At 42.1% G+C, this 16,155-nt stretch overlaps 1 protein-coding gene across 19 annotated transcripts in view; it reads left to right on the top strand.

Moving 5' to 3' along the window:
- The window catches only part of Sls (sallimus), a 197,246-nt gene that overhangs the window by 177,414 nt on the left and 3,677 nt on the right, over window positions 1-16,155 (top strand). For 16 of the 19 annotated variants that reach the window (XM_076790970.1, XM_076790966.1, XM_076790961.1 and 13 more), the window contains 19 exons: window positions 261-286; window positions 376-7,150; window positions 7,875-7,922; window positions 8,011-8,124; window positions 8,204-8,356; window positions 8,629-8,992; window positions 9,496-9,811; window positions 9,895-10,183; window positions 10,576-10,644; window positions 10,753-10,885; window positions 11,151-11,587; window positions 11,757-12,026; window positions 12,253-12,631; window positions 12,932-13,086; window positions 13,182-13,472; window positions 13,563-13,704; window positions 14,033-14,302; window positions 14,624-15,069; window positions 15,511-15,810. In XM_076790970.1, the coding sequence (XP_076647085.1) occupies window positions 261-286; window positions 376-7,150; window positions 7,875-7,922; window positions 8,011-8,124; window positions 8,204-8,356; window positions 8,629-8,992; window positions 9,496-9,811; window positions 9,895-10,183; window positions 10,576-10,644; window positions 10,753-10,885; window positions 11,151-11,587; window positions 11,757-12,026; window positions 12,253-12,631; window positions 12,932-13,086; window positions 13,182-13,472; window positions 13,563-13,704; window positions 14,033-14,302; window positions 14,624-15,069; window positions 15,511-15,810 (10,977 nt within the window). Of the gene's footprint in view, window positions 1-260; window positions 287-375; window positions 7,263-7,874; window positions 7,923-8,010; window positions 8,125-8,203; window positions 8,357-8,628; window positions 8,993-9,495; window positions 9,812-9,894; window positions 10,184-10,575; window positions 10,645-10,752; window positions 10,886-11,150; window positions 11,588-11,756; window positions 12,027-12,252; window positions 12,632-12,931; window positions 13,087-13,181; window positions 13,473-13,562; window positions 13,705-14,032; window positions 14,303-14,623; window positions 15,070-15,510; window positions 15,811-16,155 lie in introns of those variants that run through there. The other 3 variants (XM_076790953.1, XM_076790951.1, XR_013082566.1) reach the window with 2 other exon arrangements.

Below are 16,155 nucleotides of genomic sequence, written 5' to 3'. Positions count from 1 at the left end.
ATACAACGTACATCTGCCATTCTACCAAATCCTATTATGCTTAACAAGAACAGGACACAAAGACAATACTCGACAAACATACTATACTATATCTTATACCGTCTATACAACTGTTGATGCCAATTATTGACCAGCTAATTGATCCGCTTTAGAGCGATTATCTCTATAAGCTATTTAAGAAGTGCCTAGGAAAGCTGAGTATCCATTTCAATTAGTCTCTGGTTTATATATAGATTTAAAGCATTCTGTTGTTATTCCAGATGTCGCGGAGAAGACGATTCAACAGGTGAGTTGGTTAACCGTTTATTTTATAATGTTGACGTTTGTGAAATGTCATTTTATTTACGCTTATACCTCGTTAATTGATGCAATTAGGAGGAAGTCATCGAGGAAGTCAAGGAAGTTACCAAGAAGGTCCCGAAGAAGAAGAAGCCAGTCACAGGAAAGGATGAGGTGACGGAGGAGATCGTTGAAGAAATAACGATCGAAGAACCGGAGAAGCAAAAGGCTAAGCCAATTGTGGAAGAAGAGGAGACTGTAACGATAACAGAGCTCGATGTGAGGAAAGCGCCTAAGAAGAAGAAAGAGGTCGTTATCAAAGAAGAGGAAGAGATCTTCGAAACGATCGAGACGCCCACGCAGAAGATCATAAGGAAGAAGAGGAGACCGATGAAGAAAGGCGAAGAGGAAGTCGTGGTCGAAGAGATCATACTGAAACCAAGAGAAGAGACCATTGAAATGGAAGAGCAACAGATCGTCGAAGTCGTTGAGACACCGACGACGAAGATTGTCAAGAAGAAGAAGGCCGTAACGAAAGAGGACGGTGTTCCTGAAGAGGTCATAGAAGAAATTCACATCAAGAAGCCACAGAAAGAGAAGGCGAAGCCTCTCGTTGAAGAAGAAAAGGAATCGGTCACGGTAACGAAGGTAGAATTGAGGAAAGCTCCAGAGAAGCCGGAAGAAGTGATCGAGGAAGAAGAAATAATTGAAACCATAGAAACACCGACGAAGAAGATTATTCGAAAGAAACCCAAGGAGAAGAAGGACAAAGTGGTGGAAGAAGTAATCGAGAAAACAATAGAGGAAGCCAAGGCTATGGAAGAACAAGAAATCGTGGAGGTAATTGAAACACCCACAAAGAAGATCATCAAAAAGAAGAGGGCCACAGTGAAGGAAGGTAAAGTTACCGAAGAAGTCGAAGAACTTGTCATCGAGAAGCCAGTCAAAGAGAAGCCTAAAGCAGAGATCATTCCTAAAGAAGGTGTGGAAATTACGGAGATCATTACGGAAACACCTGTCGAAGAGCTTAAGGAAGAGAAGCCCAAACCGAAAGAAGCCAAGCCCTCGGAAGTAGAAGAAGAGAAGGCAAAGGTGTCGGAAGTAGTAGTGAAGAAAGCACCTAAGAAGAAGAAGACAGTGACCGCGGTTGAAGCGGAAGAAACGGAAGAAGTCGTGGAAGAAATAAAACCCGAGAAACCTAAAGAAGAAAAGGTGAAGCCAACTGTTACAGAAAAGGAGGGTGTTGAAATCACGGAAGTGGTTTCCGAGGTGACCACGGAGGAGATTCCTGAGAAAGTGAAACCGAAGAAGAAGAAAGCAACAGAAGTTGAAGAGAAGGAAGAGAAAGTGGTTACCAAGAAAGTGCCGGTAAAGAAAGCACCCAAGGAGGCTGTTCCGGAAACGGAAGAACAGCCAGAGGAAGAGGTGCAAGAGCTCGTTCCGGAGAAGCCGAAGAAGACCAAAGCGAAGAAGGAAGTGACTCCATCGGAGGGTATCATAACAACAGAAGTGATCACCACAACTGCGGAAGAAGAGTTAGAAGTTGAAAAGCCGGAAAAAGATAAAGCTATAGTTACCGAAGAAGAGCAAGAAATTTCAAAGGTGGAAGAGAAGAAGGTCACTGTTAAGAAAGCCCCGAAGAAGAAGTTGAAACCGACGACGGCTGAAGAGGAACAAGCGGAAGAGGTTGTTGAAGAAATAACACCGGAAGAGCCGAAGAAGAGAAAAGCGAAAAAGACAGTTATACCGAAAGAAGAGATAGTAACAACTGAAGTGGTCACTGAGGTTAAGACAGAAGAAATAGAAGAGGAGAAACCGGAGGAAGAGAAAGCTGTTCCTAAAGAGGAAGAGAAGGTACAAGATGAAGCTAAGGTCACTGAGGTCACTGTCAAGAAAGTGCCGAAGAAGAAAAAGAAGGAGGAAGCAATCACGAACGGCGAGGTAGTCGAAGAAAAACCGAAGGAAAAGGAAATCCCTGTGGAAAAACCAGAGGAGAAAGAAGTTCCAGAAGAGAAGCTTGAAGTGAAAGAGAAGCCGAAGGAAGAAATTCCAGAGGAGAAACCAAAAGTGAAGAAGAAGCCGAAGGAAAAGATTCCAGAAGCGCCAAAAGAGGAAGAGGTTCCTAAGGAGAAGCCGAAGGAAGAAATTCCAGAGGAGAAACCAGAAGTGAAGAAGAAGCCGAAGGAAGAGATTCCAGAAGTGCCGAAAGAGGAAGAGGTTCCTATGGAAAAGCCGAAGGAAGAAAAACCGAAGAAGAAGAAAATACCAGAAAAGAAACCTACTGTGACAGAAGAGGAGAAAGTTGAAGAGAAAGTGGAGGAAATAGTTGAAGAGAAGCCGAAGAAGGTGAAGGCCAAAAAAGAGATTGTCCCGAAGGACGCCGTGGAAACCACTGAAGTCGTCCCTGAAGCGATACCGGAAGAACTGCCAACAAAGAAACCCGAGGAGCGCAAAGCTGTGCCCGTTGAAGAAGTAGAAGAAAAGGTAGAGGTAAAGGAAGTACCGGTCGAGAAGGTTCCAGAACAGGAGGAAGAGAAACCCGAAGAGAAACCTGTTGAAGCTGAGAAACCGAAGAAGAAGAAGAAGAAGAAGCCCGCCAAGAAAGATGAGATCGAGGAGTGGGTGGAGCCTGAGTACGAACGACCTGTACTAGAACCGATGCCTGAGAAGATCCAATGGGAGCCAACAAAGAAGAAGAAGGAGAAGAAGGAATTACCAGCGGCTCTTCAGAAACTGGTTCCTCAGAAGATCGAGAGGACAGAGATCAAGCCTACGAAGCTGAAGTACTCGGAGCCTTCAGAGACCGTTCAATTCGCTGCTATTAAATTAAAGAAAGTGACCCCCACGAAGAAGAAGGAAGTCAGTGAGCCGAAGTTCCCGAAGATCATGTTACGTAGTAGAATTACATTCGTCGGCGATTACCCGCCAGAAATGCAAAAACCGAAAATAACAGAGTTGGAAGAAAATCCAGTACAGACCGGAATTCTTTCTAGAAACACGGAAGAAGCCCTGAAGTTACTCAAGAGGAAGGTGAAGAGGGTCAAACTTTCGGAGAAGGAAGTTGCAGAATTGGAAAAACTAGATCTCGAGTTCGAAGAGTTGAAGAAGGTTCCTCTGGAAAAGATCGAGGATAAATCGATCTATGAAAGAGCACCGAAGAAACCAGCAGAAAAACCGGAAGAACCTCAGAAACTGGTTGTTGGAAAGGGCAAAGTGCCAGAGGAAGAGAAGGTCGAACCTGAGAAAGTCAAACTGAAGAAAATACCAGAAACAAAACCGGAAGAAGTTCCAGAACCTCTCAAGAAACCAGTCAAACCGGAACCAGAGGAGGAGGTCAAACCGGAGAAGAAGAAGAAACCGAAGGTAAAATTGGAACATGATGAACTGAAACCTTTGGACTTTGACAGGCCAGAACTCGAGAAGTATGAACCTGAAGAGTACGAGAAGCCAGAGGAACCAGCACCTGAACCAGTACCAAAACCGTACGAAAGGGAACCCAGGAAGAAGCCAGATCAAGAGGTTGAACAGATACCTCTGATCAAAGGTGAACCGAAACCACCTGAGCCGACTGAAGAACCAGAAGTCAAGTTTAGAATTCCGCAGAAAGATAAACCAGAGGAGGACGTGGAAAAGATAACGCTGAAGGGCTGGAAGAAAGACAAACCTGAAGATGTTGGCGAGAAAGAATTCCCAGCAAAGGAGGAAGAAGAAGCTCCGAAGGTTCCAAAAGAAGAGACCGAAGATGTTACGGTCAAACGTAAACCGAAACCAAAGAAACCTAAGGAGAAGGCTCCTAAAGAAGAAGAAGTAACGTTGAAGAAACCAGAACCCGAGGAACCTGAGAAGGTGCCGGAGGTAACGGAAGAAATCACGTTGAAGAAAGAACCTGAGAAGCCGATCGAGGAAGCTCCAGCTGAAGTAACGATCAAGAAGCCAGTTGTAGAAGAAAAGGTGGTAGAGGAGGAAGAAACAATAACTGAAGTGACTATGAAAAAGAAGCCAAAGAAACCGGAAGAAGTTGTAGAAGAAGCCGTCGTAAAGAAACCAAAGAAGAAGCCTGTCAAGGAGGAAGAAGTTGCAGAAGTTACGGTTACGAAACCAGTTGTTGAAGAAAAGGTGGTCGAAGAAGAAGAAGTTAAGGAAGAAGTCGTGATAAAGAAGAAACCGAAAGAGAAGCCTGTTCCCGAAGAAGTGGTGGAAGAAGTAGTGGTTAAGAAACCGGAAGAAAAGGTACCGGAGGAAGTAACCGAGGAAATAAAGAAACCGAAGAAAAAGAAACCTGTAAAAGAAGAAGCTGCTGATGAAGTTACTATTAAGAAGCCCGTTGTGGAAGAGAAGAAAGAAGAAGAAGCTCCGGAACAGGTCACCTTGAAAAAGAAGAAACCAAAGGAGAAACCTGTTCCCGAAGAAGTGACGGAAGAAATTACGTTGAAGAAACCAGAACCGGAAGAGGAGGTGAAGCTGCCAGAAGAAGTGAGCGAACAGGTTGAGTTGAAGAAACCGAAGAAGAAGAAGCCGGTAGTGGAGGAAGCTGCCGAAGAGGTCACAATCAAAAAGGTCGTGGTAGAAGAGAAGAAAGAGGAGGAAGTTCCAGAGGAGATTACTCCGAAGAAGAAGAAACCAAAGGAGAAACCGGTTCCCGAAGAAGTGACGGAAGAAGTTACTTTGAAGAAACCGGAACCGGAAGAAGAGGTGAAGCTGCCAGAAGAAGTGAGCGAACAAGTTGAGTTGAAGAAACCGAAGAAGAAGAAGCCGGTGGTGGAGGAAGCTGCTGATGAGGTCACAATCAAGAAGGTCGTAGTGGAAGAAAAGGAAGTGGAAGAAGTTCCCGAGGTAGTCACGTTGAAGAAGAAGAAACCGAAGGAGAAACCGGTTCCAGAAGAAGTAACAGAAGAGATAACATTAAAGAAACCAGAGCCAGAAGAAAAGGTGAAAGTTCCCGAAGAAGTTAGCGAAGAAGTTGAGTTGAAGAAACCAAAGAAGAAGAAGCCGGTGGTGGAGGAAGCTGCCGACGAAGTTACCATCAAGAAGGTCGTGGTAGAAGAGAAGAAAGAGGAAGAAATTCCAGAGGAGGTCACTTTGAAGAAGAAGAAACCAAAGGAGAAACCGGTGCCCGAAGAAGTAACAGAAGAAGTTACTCTGAAGAAACCAGTGCCGAAGGAAGAAGAGAAAGCACCGGAAGAAGTGAGCGAACAAGTTGAATTGAAGAAACCAAAGAAGAAGAAGCCGGTGGTGGAGGAAGCTGCCGACGAAGTTACAATCAAGAAGGTTGTAGTGGAAGAAAAGAAAGAGGAAGAAGTTGCGGAGGAGGTTACCTTGAAGAAGAAGAAACCGAAAGAGAAACCGGTCCCAGAAGAAGTGTCGGAAGAAGTTACACTGAAGAAACCAGTGCCGAAGAAGGAAGAGGAGGCTCCAGAGGAAGTCTCCGAAAAAGTGGAGCTGAAGAAGCCAAAGAAGAAGAAGTCGATAGTGGAGGAAGCTGCCGACGAAGTTACGATTAAGAAGGTCGTGGTAGAAGAAAAGGAGGAGGAGGAAGTTCCAGCTGAGGTTACCTTGAAGAAAAAGAAACCGAAGGAGAAGCCAGCTCCAGAAGAAGTAGAAGAAGAGGTTACTCTGAAAAAACCAGTGAAGAAGGAAGAGGAGAAGGCACCGGAAGAAGTTTCTGAGAAGGTGGAGCTGAAGAAACCAAAGAAGAAGAAGCCGGTGGTTGAAGAAGCTGCTGACGAAGTTACGATTAAGAAGGTGGTGGTAGAAGAAAAGGAGGAGGAAGAAGCTCCAGCTGAGGTTACCTTGAAGAAGAAGAAACCGAAGGAGAAGCCGGCTCCAGAGGAAGTAGAAGAAGAGGTTACTCTGAAGAAACCGGTGAAGAAGCAAGAGGAGAAGGCACCGGAAGAAGTTTCTGAGAAGGTGGAGCTGAAGAAACCAAAGAAGAAGAAGCCGGTGGTGGAGGAAGCTGCCGACGAAGTAACCATAAAGAAACTGGTGCCCACAGAAGCGGAGGAAGCTCCTGAAGAGATCACCATTAAAAAGAAGAAGAAACCAGAGAAACGACCATCCGTCACAGAGGAGATTGAGGAAACTGCGGTGACCCTGAAGAAAACTCGCGCTCCGGAAAAGCCCGTCGAGGAAGAAGAAGTGTCAACCGATGTGCAAATAAAGAAAAAGAAAGCGCCGAAGAAGGTTGAAGAAGCGGCTGCCGACGAGCTTACCATCAAAAAGATCGAGGAGGTCGAGCAACCCGAGGAAGAAGAGGAAGAAGAAGAGGTACATGAATTCACCTTCAAGCGTAAACCACCGAAGCTTCCTCCGAAGCCGATCGAGGAGATTTACGAAGATGTTACTCTCCGCAAGCTGCGGCCGAAGAAGAAGCCCAGACCAGACATCAAAGAGGTGACCGATGTAGAAAATGTGACGTTCCGGCCACGCAGCACGAAGACGAAGGAGGATGTGGAGCAGGAGTTCAAGATCTCTTTGAACACTTATGAAGAGGAAGACATTTCGATGTCCGGAAAGGTCCGATTGAAGCCGAAGAAACGGCCAATGACGTACTCGGAGGAAACCGGCGAGGAGACGATCAGGATCATGCAAGAGATAGAGGACGATTCCGGTCCGATCATCGAAGAGATCATAGACGAATCGGACGAGGAAGCCAAGGACGAGTACAGCATCGAGGAATTGGAGACCGACGAAATGAACTTGCCACTCAGACGAAAGAAGAAGAAGGTGCCCAGGCCGTACAAGGTCGAGGACGTCGAAGAAGGCGATGTCAAGCTCAAGTTGAAACGCGAAAGGAAGTACTCGGTTGAAGAGACTGACGAGTCCCTGGCGCTGAAGCTGAAGAGCAAGAGACGCGTGTCCACGTTCGACGAAGGTTCGACGGAATTTTACGATTCACGCTTTCGCAGATTACGATTTAATCCGATTGTAACATGCTTTCAGCTAAAGTAGACATTAACGTTATGCATCAGCGATATCGAGCTTTAGTGAGTATACTCGCCCCTAATCTTCCCGTACCTCTAGACGAGAAATTTCACCTTCTCCCATGCTTCATAATCCGCTGCGAACGAAAGCATATCGGTACTCCGTATACTTTAATCAAATAGCTCCGTTACTTTAATCAAATAGCAACGAAACGCTTAATTGATTCGCTTTCATCTTACGCGAACAAGATGTTCTCCTGCGATCGTAGTAGAATTCGGAAAGAGGTGATTCATCACAGAAAAATAAGTTGAAAGTCTGAAATAGAATTTTTGCATGTAAAATTATATTTTCGACGATAACGAGTTTGAAAATATAGCGATTACGTGTTCAATTGTATAGGAAGAAAAGCTGAAGAATTAGAACGAAAAGAATTCAAACTCGTTTTTGCGAAGCAAATGCAAAAATTTGATTTTGGTCTTTCTATTTATGTTTTCACGAGAAATCGTTCTTTTTACGGATATACCACGGTTGCAGAGACATCCTGTATAATAAATGCAAAATTGGTCGCTGAAAAATATCAATTTATAATTGTACAGTGTTTTGTGATTTGTACTATATGTTTTAACTAATTCGTTGATACTAAATTATTCACTTAAATGTCTATAACATTGTAGAAGAGGCAACGCTAAGTATCACCAGAGAGGAGGAGATTTCGGAGGAAGGTATGTTTAGATTATTTTGTTATATTTTCGATTGTGTTTCGATATTGAATATTTTGTAAATTCTATCATCTTTTGCGGAATTTTCCAGATGAAATCGAGTACGTTGTCCGCGATGGCGATACAATGTTCTCTATATGCTCGTACGTGGCAGAAACTGACGAAGCCATCAACCTCGTGGAAGGTGAAAGGGTTTACGTTATTGGTACGTTTATGACTTTTTCGTCATTCGATAAATTACGCAATGATCTGCGAAAATAATTGCTTGTCTTCTGTTTCCACAGATCATACCAACCAGGACTGGTGGTTCGTGAAGAAACATCTCACAGAAGAGAAAGGATGGGTCCCAGCGCAGTATCTTCTCAACGAAGCGCATTATACTCTCTATTTACAACGCAAATTACACGAGAAGATCGACAAATTACCAGTATTTGAAAGTAAGTTAATGTTTATCTATACGTAGCCCTTAGACTTTCAAGAAGGACTTAAAAAGTGCAACAAATCAATTGATCTATCTAACAGTAATTTTTACCGAATTCGTAAATAGAAATCAATTTTGCTTTGCATTATAAGTACAGCATGCTCAGAGTACTCGGTATGCTCGGAATACTTATTTTTATTAGTTTTCATTCTCAGAAACTTACATTGATTGGTTGTTGAATAACTTGTCGCGTGCTCGTCACGAATAAATATGTTTTTTTATTAACAGAGCCTGCGCCTGGCGAAAAGGCCTCAGCGCCAAGGTTCATTGAGAAACTGCAACCAATTCACACACCGGACGGCTATACCGTTCAATTCGAGTGTCAAGTGGAAGGTGTACCGAGACCGCAGATCACTTGGTTCCGACAGACTGCAATCATCAAACCGTCTCCCGATTTCCAAATGTATTACGACGATGACAATGTGGCCACTCTGATCATCCGAGAAGTGTTCCCTGAAGATGCCGGTACTTTCACCTGCGTTGCCAAAAACGCTGCTGGATTTGCGTCTAGTACCACAGAGTTGACCGTGGAAGCACCTCTTTCAGATCATGGATCGGATCTGACTGGACCATCCAGAAAGAGTCTATCGAGGTACGTTTCTTTATCATTCAAAAATATAATATAATATTTCCATTATTAACCCTTTGCCCTCGGCGCTATTTTAATTCTGAAACTAAACTTTTCTTCCGTCTTAGAATATTCCTAATATTCTATTGAAATAAAAATTTACGAAGTAAACTAAACTAAAATCAATGAAGGAATGCTCATCAATAGACTGCGGATGTTCACTTTTCAAGTTTTATAAATTTTCAAAAAGTGGAATCAAATAGCACCCCATTTTCAATGGAAGTCTTTGTAAATGAAACAATTCTGTCGAACTTCATATTTTAATATTTTTTTTTTGAAAATTATCGTAAATGCATAAATATCCACAGTTCACTCACCAGGAATAGACTTTAATTTACGTTTCATTTGCAAATCCGCAGTTCAGCGCGAAATTCATTTAGTGCCTACGGTAGTCGAATACTTTTGGGGCTGTTTGAAACTGTGCGTCAACATAAATAAATAAATTTTGTATAAATGCGTGTCCACAGAGAATCATCCCTGGCCGACATCTTGGAGGGAATACCACCCACGTTCTCCCGAAAACCAAAGGCGAAGTATGTGAACGAAGGCGATGATGTGATCCTGGAATGCCGCCTGGTCGCCGTACCTGAACCCGAAATAACGTGGTACTATAAGGACAAGCAAATCACGACTAAGCATAACATCATAGTCGCGACAGAAAGCGACATGCACATGTACTGCAGTGTAATTAAGATCGTCAAGGTGCAAAAGAAGCAAGAAGGAAAGTACACTATCGTTGCTAAGAACAGGGAAGGTGAAGCTACCATTGAGATTCCTATGAAGGTTTGTAGATCTTCAACATTATTCTCCTTTATTATTAATATATATATATATAATTTATATTGCTAATATAATAATTTCCGTAGGTGAAGACCGGCAAGCCAGAACCACCGGAGATTCTTGAACCCCTGCAATCATTTGTAGTCAGAGAAGGCGAGACTGTAGTATTGTCGACTCAAATAGTCGGAAATCCGGCGCCCAAGGTCAGTTGGTACAAGAATGGCAAACCACTGAAGGGCCTAACACCGAAACAAGATGGCCATGTGAACACACTGACACTGATTCAACCCCAAGTGTCGGACACTGGAGATTATTCGGTGGTGGCTACCAATGATCTAGGCACGGTAGAGACGAAAGCAACATTAACAGTTGAAAGTAAGAATTTTATGAAATTCGGTTTACAAACAGTTTCAACTATTTGCTACAAACGCTAATCGCGCATTCACAATATCTATTAATTATTCGCTGTCGCAAAACGAGAGACTCTGGACCTATAATTAAACTGTGGACATTTATATAAATTTTTACATTTAGGGATATCAGTCTTTAGATGGAGCTATATTAATGTTTAACAAAAGCTTTTAATACTTTGCTTATTTACTATAAATGGTTCATGGTCTCTCGCGGGGCCGTGGTAATTGCTAACTAAAAATTTGTGTATGATATTACACGGTAATATTAAATCTCCACATTTTTGTAGTGTATTAATTAATTTTACATTACCGCATATTAATGCCGCAATATGCTTCGCTAATATTTTTTTCCAGTATACACGAAGCCTTCTCTGATCATTAACATGCAACAGCACTTGTACGAACACTACACTGTCATCAAGGGTAGGATATGCTTTTGCTTTTGCTTGCTGCAATTTATATTCCATTTTGAACATATCGATGACCGAAACGGATGAGTTGTAAGTAAAATGTGGAATTATTTTTTTTTAGAAATACCAAGCGGTGCTCCAGAACCTCCACTCTTCACGGAACGGTTCCAAGAACTTACTGTTCCAGAAAAGGGTACCTTCAAACTTGTGGCCAAGGTCACCGGAAATCCTGTGCCGGAAGTCACGTGGTTGAGGTAGAGTGTTATGTAGAATACGTTTACTATATTGTAAATCTTTATACAAATTTTTAATTTCCAAGAGAAGCAAGGTCCAAGATGAAAAATTATTTTACCGATTAAAAAGTCTTTTATGATAAATTTAAAGTACGAACGCTCGTAATGTTCGTCAAGCTAAACTTCTTCTCGTATTTTACAAAATTTCATGATACATTTCGTGATACAAACGGAAAAATCATAAAGTAATAATAAGCAATAATATCTTCAAATGTGTTATCTTCAGGAATAACCAGCCTCTGGAGAAATCTCCGAACATCACAGAGACATACGACGGCGAGAACATTATCCTCGAGATTCGAAACGCTAATTCGGAGATAGACGCCGGAGATTACAAATGCATCGCTAGCAATCCCGTTGGAAAAACTTCGCACGGTGCAAAGGTCACGGTAGACGTCGACACAGTAACATTCACGAAGATGCTGGAGGAAGAAGTCATCGTCGATGAGTACAAGACGCTAGAATTAACCTGCGAGACATCTCACACAGTCTCCACGAAATGGTGGCACAATAACAAAGAAGTCAGTGGCATGGATCACCGCGAGATCATTCAAGAAGGACATGTACACAAATTGGTGATTAAGAAGGTCAGTCCTACGGACGAGGGTGTTTACGAGTGCACCGTTAAGAATCAATCTACGTCCAGCAATGTCACTGTTAAAGGTAAACATTTATTAATTATTTCCTATAAACTCATCCTATCAATCTTGATTTATATATTCAACACTTTGCATTCCTCAGTCCAGTGTCATTCGACATTTTCAAATTTAGTGAAAATTTATTGTATAGGTTATTACCGAACTATAATGTAAATTTCAACTCATTTTTACAGCCACTAAACCAGAATTCGTGAAGAAGTTGGAAGACTTCGAAGTGAAGGAACGTGAGATCGCCATTTTGGAAGTTGAAATTACATCGCAAACCGCCGATGTCAAATGGTTCAAGGACGGAGAACCGTTGGGACCCAGCAAAGAAAAATTAGAGTTCGTCAAAGATGGCAATGTAAGAAAGTTGCTAATTAGGAGTGCATCGGTACACGATGAGGGAGAATATACTTGTACCCTGTTGGACCAAGAATGCTCAGCGGAAGTCACTGTTGTCGGTGAGTACTGTCCTTTATCGTAAACATAACTCATAGAATAGAATAATCCTCTCAAATAATACAGATTTTGTCAATACAGCGTTCGAAAATACAATCTCTCATTCTCTTAATGTTTATAACGTTTTGACAATTTTTGGATCCACCGTATTTTTAGAAGAATTCGGAAACGAGTAACTTTGAGTAGTCATTACATTCACGTTACATTGTATTTCTCCTATTATTCCAGAATTACCACCAGAGATTATTACAAAGATGCAAGACGTGACCATAGCAAGAGGCGAAAGAGCAACTTTCGAGATCGAATTAACCAAAGGAGACGCGCTGGTACGATGGTTCAAGGACGGCCAGGAACTACAGTTCTCTGAACACGTGCAATTATCCATCGACGGCAAGAGACAGAGGCTGAAGATTTACGATACAGAACCGGAAGACGCGGCTGTGTATTCTTGCGAAGTTGGTAAACAGTCTTCGTCGGCGAGACTGACTGTCGAGGAACCTGGAGTCGACTTCATCACGAAATTACCGGATGTGACTTTGGTACCGTTGAACGCTGACGCAGTCTTCACGATAGAACTATCTCAGAATGTACCAGTCACTTGGCTCAGGTAAGAAAATAAAACTATACAACGCAGACTAAACGTAACACAACATTACTGCAATCTGTTTTTCATAATAACGACGGGTATCAAGAATAATTCTATTATTGCTTATGTTCCTAATGTACTCGCGTGCACAGTGTATGGCCAAATTATTAGAACCACTTATATAAACTAAGGAGTTTACATTAGTACGATTAACATCAGAACGATTAGTATGTTTAACAGCACTAGAGGCATCATTACCTATCGCACCTGTAATAAATATATCTTTCGTACTATGGCTCTAATAATTATACCATTTCACAGAAAAACGGAAGTCATCAAGGAGTCACCGAAATACACCATCATCGACGAAGGCACTGTCAAAAAATTGATCGTCAGGAAATGCACGGTGGAAGACGTCTCGGAATACATAGCAATAGTCACGAACGTGAAGACGTCGTCGAAATTAAGAGTCGAAGGTATAATTTGAATTAAGAGCATATCACTTCTGTTCTCGCGTCGAGGAAACTTTTGTTAACGAACGCTTAATAATCATAATTCGACATATTTTCAGTGGTTGAAACGCCACCGAAGATTCATCCAGACACGCCGAAGAAATACAAAGTGAAAAAGGGCGAGGATGTCGATATTGTCGTGAATTATACCGGCACTCCGAAACCGAGCGACGAATGGACAGTAAATGGCACCGTGGTCACAAAATCGAAACGAGTGGTGCCGTCACTTGACGAAGAATGCGCAAGCTTGACCATCAAGAAAATCCAAGAGGAAGACGTCGGTGACTACACTTTGAAACTGGTGAATCACCTTGGCGAGACCAGTATCGATATTAACGTCGTCATAGTGCGTGAGTATCCTACTTAAACAAATTGAATTTTCTTGATACTTGAATGCGCAGTAAGACTCTTGTATCACGCAACCGTATTAACGTTTCTAGATGTACCGAGTGCACCGGGAGCACCAGAACCATTGGAAATCGCCCAAGACAGCGTCACACTTCACTGGAAGAAACCAGATTCCGATGGAAACTCACCTATTGTCGAATACATCCTTGAACACCAAGAGAAGACTGAAACTTCGTGAGTATTTCGTCTTTTTATTTCGTAAGGGCCCGGTCTTCGTAGATAAGGTAGAGTGACTACATTACCGACAAAAAATTCTCTGCGAAATAAAGCCGAAAAACTTGAAGCACATTTCTGGCGTCGGAATTCATAATATCGATAATCTTAAGTCTGTATCCGAAGGCTGTGAATGGAAATTATTAATTAAAAAGTCACGTGACTATCCTGGGCCCTTAAAAGCATTTCTTTCTAGTTCTCTGTAGACCCTTTTTTCAATTTTATGTTCTAATGCTATCCGTTCTGATGGAGTGGAGCTCACGCAATTGCTATCAATTTTAACTTGTAGGTGGACCAAGATTACGGAGACGATAACAGAGACGACGCATAAAGTCACAAAATTAACCACCAATAAAGAGTACACCTTCCGCGTGACAGCCGTAAACGAAGAAGGTCCAGGTGACACATCGCCGACATCTCCTTACATAAAGATATCGAAACCATCGGCAGAAGAACCACCAGCTGTCCTGGAACCTCTGAAGAGTGTCATCGCAGGCTTAGGAGAAACTGTTACCCTTTCGTGCATCATTGGTGGAACACCGACACCGGACATTACTTGGTACATACTTTTCTTAAAAACTATATTGAACGTGTACGTGAACAAAAGAAAACTTATTACACTGTCCTCTGTAAAAGTTAAGCTAGCAGGCTGACTGCCGCGAACATTTTGTGTGTTTCCTACAAGTCTTGCCTATTTCATTTGTATAAACGGACAGAGTTATTAATAATGATTAATTTAGTTAATTTCAAAACGAATCAATTGATACTCGATGCCACTAGTTTTCACCAAATTAATAGTGGCGGTCACCGATGACCACTCTACAGATCAAGGCGTTAACAGCAAGAAACTGTTGTGGCATCAAAAAATAATTGTTTTCAGGTTGAGGAATGGTGAAACGTTCGCAGACAGCAGCATCACGTATGAGAATCGTCTAACGAAATACACCATCGTCGAGACCACGGAGACTTCGTCGGCAACATTCACAGTAAAGGCGAAGAACAGTGTCGGAACGGCGGAAACAACTTGCAAGCTGAAGATACAGGAAGCACCGAAGATCAGTTACGATGAAACCTTGGCAAGCCAAAATCTCCCTGTGAACAACCAATGGACGGTCGAGATTCGAACCAGCGGTTTCCCGAAACCGGAAGTGACATGGTCGAAGAACAGCAAGAAGATCGTCGACAAACGAGTCTCCATTCAGTCCGAGGAAAAATCTTCTACTATCTCGATCTCTTCTCTTGTCAGGGAGGACACTGCTACTTACACAGCGAAGGCGAGCAATCAGGCCGGCAGTTCCTCGGTTGATCTGCGTCTAAGAGTGATCGGTAAGTGTGTCAGAAATCTGATAATGTTCCAACTGGTTCAGTAGGAGTCTCTTGGGCTCCATGAATTTTTTTTTTATTAACCCTCTAATCGACGGACCATTTTTGACGGACCAAATTGAAGAAGAATTTAACACTCTGTCTACTGGAAACTTGTTAATAGTACTTTAATTAATTTTGCTGTACCAGAGAAATAGTGCATAAAAATATTATTTTGCACAGTAATCCGAAACAAAATTATTAGATTGCGTTACTGGGACCGACTTACTGGTCCACGCTTGAAATTGCTATTGCTGTGGGAAGATCTGTTGAAAAAACCCTTAGCCGTAAGACTTGTCATTGGGCTTTCAGAAATTGTGAAACAATCGCCGGTAGATCGTATATATGTTAATTTTTGAATTTGTATTTCTCATAATTCTCAAGTTTGTTCCCCGAACTGTTCAGACAAACCAAGCAAACCGCAAGGGCCGGTTATCTTCAAAGAAGTCAGACAAGATCGAGTTACTCTTGAATGGCGACCACCGGCTGACGATGGTGGTATTGAGCTTGAGAAATACACCATTGAGAAGTGTGAACCTGGAAAGGCCTGGGTGAAAGTAGTCGACATCGACAAGGAGGTGGAAAGCTTCTGCGTGCATAAACTGCAGCAGAACGCAGAGTACAAATTCAGGATCATCGCCACGAACATTGCTGGAGCATCGGAACCATTGGAATCGGACACGGTCAAGATGAGGACTTCCTTCGGTACGACAAAAATGACATTTTTTTTTTTTTTTGTTTATTTCATTAGTGAACTGCGGATCTTTATGATTTAAGAGTTTCTTCCTTTCTTCTAAATTTTTGAATTTATGCTATATTTAAAATTACATCCACCTATTTCTGTCATAAACGCATAAAATCCACTGTCCATTGTTAGATATTTTCTTTGTTTCCATTCGAGCTGCATTAATCTCGTTGCAGAATGTTTTTATTTCTTATCTTCTCTTATCCTCGCATCTGACATTCTCTAATCTACACACTGATCTTTTATTAGATATTTTCTTTATTTTCATTAACTGCCTAGATGTAGTACTTTTTTAATCCTTATCT

The sequence above is a fragment of the Halictus rubicundus genome, chromosome 7 (genome assembly GCF_050948215.1).
Source record: "Halictus rubicundus isolate RS-2024b chromosome 7, iyHalRubi1_principal, whole genome shotgun sequence".
NCBI classification, from domain to species: domain Eukaryota; kingdom Metazoa; phylum Arthropoda; class Insecta; order Hymenoptera; family Halictidae; genus Halictus; species Halictus rubicundus.
Note: the sequence above shows the minus strand (reverse complement) of the source record. Positions and strands in the feature narration are given on the sequence as shown.